This window comes from Apium graveolens, unplaced genomic scaffold (assembly GCF_009905375.1).
Source record: "Apium graveolens cultivar Ventura unplaced genomic scaffold, ASM990537v1 ctg898, whole genome shotgun sequence".
In the NCBI taxonomy this organism is placed as follows: Eukaryota; Viridiplantae; Streptophyta; class Magnoliopsida; order Apiales; family Apiaceae; genus Apium; species Apium graveolens.
In genome coordinates this window covers 40916-46844 of record NW_027421632.1, presented here as the reverse complement: position 1 = coordinate 46844, position 5929 = coordinate 40916, and the positions used below count along the sequence as shown (strand labels likewise).

The window sequence follows — 5929 nt, the reverse complement described above, 5'->3', positions numbered from 1 at the left end:
GTCCATATTTTTTCGATTTGCTCTGATGAAAGATGTATGCTTGAAAGCTGTTTGCGGCAACTCTTTTTATTTCCTAACCCTAAAGTTTATTTAAAGTGTTTACTTTGCACGACTGTTTGTGGATTGTGTAGTATAATTCAGAGTATATTGACTTCTGTTCCTAATCCTCAGGGCGGACCCAGGATATTTTATTGCCTGGACCGACTAAAAAACTGACTCTTAAATTTTTTTCATCAATATAAAAATAAAATTATACATAAATTTTAATTATAACATTATTTTTTGATTTTTATATATAAATTTATATGTTGAAAAATTAAAGTAGATGTTTAAATAATTTATTGTGTGTAGCTAAATTTTCGATTTCCTATAAAAAAATACTAATAGGTCATTTTTAATATTAAGTGATATATATATAGAGTAAAGTTCTATGGAGTCCATATATGTTCTGCAAGTAAAATATAGCTTAAAATATTGCAAAACATATTATTTTTCGACAAACATCGCTATTCTATCAAAAATCTTGTAGATTGCATACATTTTACAAGCAGAACATTACAAAAATATATATTCTACAAAACATGTTTAGTTTGCAGAACATAAATGTTCATGTTGCAGAACATATTGCAGAACATACATATTGTACCGTAAATATATGAGATTTGCATGATTTTGTTGAAGTTATGCTATTTGTGTAACATGTTTTGCAAAATAACACGTTTTACAATATATTTTATTTGCAGAACGTAGATGGACTCCGAGGACTCCGATAAAAAGGTGGACTCCATAGAACTCACCCCTATATATATATATATATATAATTAACATTAAAATATTTGTTTTTCTTAAGGAAGTTTAAACACCTAATATATAACACCAATCAGTACCTACTTGTGTCTTCTATTCAGTGATGTTCTACATTATTAGAAGATTGACAGGTGCTAAAAGAATAAAATTAACAGGGCTGAATCATCATATAATATCATATTACATATAAAATTTTGTCATTATAGAAATTTACTGGGCTGCAGCCAACCCCAGCCACCCCTCGGTTCGCCCCTGCTAATCCTAAGGGTCCATTTGGATTGGTGGTTGGGGAAGGATGAGTTGAATTGTTAAGGGTTCAAATTTTACAATCCTTATTTGAGGAAAAAAGTTCAGATGAAGGATGGAGTTTTTAGGGATTAAGAGAGTGGTTAAGGGGGGTTCTTATTCTATTCAAATCGGTCAGTGTTTCAACACCCCAAATCGGGGTGTTGGGGTCTTGTGAGAGATTACCTGATTCTTACTGCTGTTGCCGTCCGTCCGTGTATTACTTTTTTCTTGTTTCATTTTTGTATTGCTCTTTTTCTTATTTCATTTTTAAAATTTTTATTTTATACAAATTGTTGTCTCAAACTCATGTTATAATACCTAGTTATTTATTAATCACACTTACATATATAATTTAATCACACTTACATGCTCGCTCCGTCCCAATTTATTTGTTCAGTTAACTTTTACACGTAATTTAAGAAGCTATACGGCTAATATATTTTATAAAAATTTAAATATTATATTTGTATTCACAAAAATAAAATTTAAAAAATAATCAATGAAGCTATACGGACTAATATATCTTAAATTACGTATAAAAATTAAACTGAACAGATAAATTGAGACCGATGGAGTATATAATAAAATATTATCTTTCTAATCGTGCATTTGGCTTTAGTGGCTTCTTAGTTTCAAATTTTATATATTTAAAAATTAATAATGTAATTTTAAAATTTGATTTATAATTTACTTTTACTTGATTTTTTTTTTTTACAAATCTTACATCTTAAACCCTCATTTATACATTATACTGTTGAACAATTTCATTTCAACCCATACATCCAAACTATGGTAGGGGTTCAACCCAACCGTCCCTTACCAAGCCAACCCATCTCATACTAACCCAACCTAACCCTTTCCTCCCCAACCCCGGATCAAAATATGCCCTAAAGTTTATTTAGAGTGTTTACTTTAAACAACTGTTTTGTGGATTGTGTACTATAGTTTATATTATATTGACTTCTGTTGCAGTTTGTGTAGTACTATAGTTATAATTATATTATAAAAAAATAAATATATTATAAAAAATAATTTATTTATTTATTTATTTCGTGTATCTCATGTCGTGTTGTGTACACAAGGGGTAAACACAAAACCGACCCTAAATTACGGCAGTGTATTTTCATGTCGTGTGCTCAAAATTGAAAAATAAATACGAAATTTTTCGTGTCATTTCGCATCGTATTTTCGTATCGTGTAAAAAATTGTCGGATCTACCTCCATGAATTGCCATGTGTATGTACACGGATCCTTTTCGTTATTGGATCCTAGCGTTCCACACATTAGCAAATTATAATTGCAATCTGAATTTTTTTGTAAATTGTTAATTTAAAATATAAAATATATATTTTAAATAACTTATTAATGAGTTTAGTGTTCATGATATCATCTCAAATAATCCGCATGAGATACATAAATATAAAATCACGGTTATTCTCGTTTCAACATCACAAAATTACCATTCATATTCTATATTTTTCTCGTTACCTATTTCCGTAAAAAAACAAGTAAATCCATCACGGGTGTCCTAATTAATTTAGAGTGTGATTTAGGGGCTTATTGACCCAAGATCACAAGTTAGAATCCACTGAGAGACACGGAAGTAAGTGAATTGCCATATTAGTGGGTACGAGTGTAATAGTGGTCCTCTGGATTAGTTGAACTGCGCAAAAGCTGGATCTAGCCGTCTAGACAACGGATTAATAGAAAAACAAAGTAAACCCAACACACCCCTCAGTTTAGCATCAATAATTAATTATCACAATCAATTGGATCACAAAATCTTTGCAAAAATAATCAAGCGAACATGTTTGTTTGGTTCTCATTTTACAACTTACAAGATAATATACCGGGCCAATAAAATTAAGGCCCAATAGCAAAAGGCCCACATTGACTCCTACGAATAACAACCCGAAACTTGAAAAGAAAAACAAAAGACCTGGAAAGTTCTTACACAGATCTTTGATTTTGATTAATCAAAAATTAAAATTAAGCAGCTTAATTTTGTATTATACACACAAATACACACAAAGATGAAACGAATCCCTCGAATCAAGTTCCCTCAGCGCCATCCCAAACCTTCAGGTTTTTTTTTATTGATTTTTCTATGCAATTTATGTGTATGTATTGTTGTATCTATAGGTGTGTTTGTTGTTAATTAATTGTTGAGTTGAAGCTTGATTTAGATGTTTTTTTTGTGTATTAGCTTGTATTTGAATGCAATTTAAATTTCATATGTTCTGAATTTATTTTTAGGTTTAGATTATTTAGTGAATCTAATATATGTAGCGAATTTTGGAGGTTTGTAGAGCTGGTAGGCTATGTGTATTGAGTTTCTTTATCGTAATATATGTCGATGGAGTTGTTTTACCTCCTGAAAGAATTTGTAGGATGTGATATATTATTGGGATTATGAGTTAGGAATAGTTTAACTTATTTTGGCACGGCGTAAAATGAAAGAGAAATTTGTTTTGAGTGAATTAAATTTCGATGCTAACTTGTTAGGTTCGGTTGCCTGAAGTGGCAAGTGGAGGAGGAATGTGATAGATAGGGTATTAAACCATTAGCGGATGGGAGATGTGGACGTCTTATGCTTATGTTATCTTGATTGTATGTATGTGTAATGTTTCGTGAAAACACGTGTATTCTACCTTGTAATGGCAATCTTTTGTTGGAAACATAATGAATGATTAACGAAGGACAGGAATAATTAAATTTCTTGTATTTTAGCTATGTGCCAATATTTAGAAGGTCGGTTTTCAACAAATAGCATAATAAGAAAATAGGAAAAAAATATTTAGTTCATGAATGTTCCTTTCTAGGCATTTGTGTTTCACCGTTGGGTGTTCATGAAAAGAAATGATATGCAGCTCTGCGTTGTAATTAAGTCGATCTATTTTATCTATTTGAGCATCGTAAGGGTTTGTTGTACTGTGCTATCGTTCGATAAGATATAACATACCATGGGGAAAGCAAAATTAATTTCTTAATCCCAGATAATTGTCCCATTTTTTGTTTGTAAAACCTTTTTATGCCAAGTATTCATGTGACTTTTATTTATTTATTTTTTCAGATTCTGCATCCCAGAATAAGGCTAAACCTGTAGGAGGCAGTGCTCCTCAGACTTTTTTCTCAGGCACTAACAAATCAACCAATTCTGGAGGTGGAAAGGCGTCTCTTCAGCCAAAAAGAACTCCACTGTCTCAAGACGAGATCGACTCAATTTTGGTATGCAGTTTTTCTTAGATTTAAAGTTAATCTAAGTTCTTAGATTTAAAGTTAATCAAAGTGGTGAAGTCTATCAGCTTTACAGGTTAATATGTTAGTTAGTTTGCGTATGCAACATTGTTATAAATTCCGGATGATTCATTACACATTAATTGTGTTAAGCTGGGGAAAATGATAAGTTTGTTAATAAAAACAACTAAAATGAGAAGGTGAACTGATCGTAGTGGTACTTGTTCATCTCATAGGAGTTGTATTGTTTTTTTCCTTTGCTAATTTAAGGAGTTGTAGTGTTGCCCAATGATAAACCAAGGTTTTTTCAAAAGCTATATTGTTTGAGCATTTTCTTTCGGAAAGATATTAATATGGTCGTACATCTTATGTTCAGTATTGCTATTTATGAGTTGTGTGATGTTGATTCTTCTTCACCATGCCCCTTTAACATTTGCATGTTGCTAGCTTTCTGATCATGTCATCTCTTGTTTATTTGTTTGCAGTTAGGTGGCTGTATCTGAATTTGTGATGGAGCCCTGACTCAGGAGGTTTGGTCAGTTCCTTGGTTTTTAATGTCCACTTTCCTTTAACTCAAAAGAGACCAATTACTAAGAAAAAATATTTCTTTTTGGCCTTGTTACCAAAAGACAATTATTGCATCACCAAGTGATTGTAATGGGATCAGTTTTTAGCTTTATATGCTTCTTTAGTATTAATTAAATTTTCAGACATGCTCTCCTTCTAGTTATAATAATTCCTTGTAAGCGCAGTTTTTGTTTTATGGTGATGCACATTGTTTCACATCGACTTATGTGCGGATATTAAAGTAGTAAGCTCCAACTGCATCTGTATCTAGAAATATTACATATGCAGAAAGGGGAACTAGTCTTAGATTACTTGTACAGTATAGTTTCTAGGGTTTACAAATATTATTGTTGAAGAGAATGTCCGCAATGGCACAATTCTTTTTCCTAAATTGTTTCTGTTATACCTGTTTTGTTCAATTTGCGGAGTACAAAAGTAATTAATCCATTGCAGTTTCCTCTTTTTGAACAACACTTCTGACTCTCAGTTTGTGACTTTATGGGCAGTGCCATACTACATATGTAGGACTGGTTAGATACTTTGACTAGTAATGGCACCTTGCATTCATTTCGGCTTTTTCTGTCGTGGCTTAATTTTCTAGGCTGAAATTGTTTGGGGGCTGGTTTCTCCCAGGAGTCCCAGCCAACATTTTCGAAGTCTTTTTAGTTTTTACTATCTGTGAAATGTGGGTTAATTACCAACCACCACTGCAGTGTCTGATTGTAGAGATCAAGGACATTTTTTCTTAAACATGCTTTAAGGAGGAATAGTCTTTGGTTGATATTAAAGAGTAATCTTGTTTCTTTTGTGCCCTTCTTTAAGAACAGCCAATAAATTGTATGACCACCTCCTTGTCTTATATATACATATATTTTATATTAATGTGTGGGTCAGCGTATCTGTAAACACCCACATGAACAATCAGCTGTTAATAATCTCTTAAATGTTGTTGAATTTTTAGAATTTCATGTCTCTGTACAAGCAAGTAGAGAGGGGTTATAAGAGCAAACAAATGAAAGTATTTTCTTCC

At 31.8% G+C, this 5929-nt stretch overlaps 1 protein-coding gene across 1 annotated transcript; it reads left to right on the top strand.

Moving 5' to 3' along the window:
• The first annotated feature begins 3013 nt into the window (after positions 1-3013).
• On the top strand, positions 3014-5083 carry LOC141705516 (uncharacterized). The gene is made up of 3 exons (XM_074508434.1): positions 3014-3180; positions 4169-4323; positions 4818-5083. Exons 1-3 carry the CDS (start codon positions 3129-3131, stop codon positions 4833-4835), a joined length of 225 nt encoding a protein of 74 aa, XP_074364535.1. The 5' UTR covers positions 3014-3128; the 3' UTR covers positions 4836-5083.
• Positions 5084-5929: the final 846 nt, after the last annotated feature.

Coding starts and splice junctions, on each gene's coding strand:
- LOC141705516 (XM_074508434.1), top strand. CDS start 3,129: ATGAAACGAATCCCTCGAATCAAGTTCCCTCAGCGCCATCCCAAACCT. Junction 3,181..4,168: donor GCGCCATCCCAAACCTTCAG/GTTTTTTTTTAT, acceptor TTATTTTTTCAG/ATTCTGCATCCCAGAATAAG.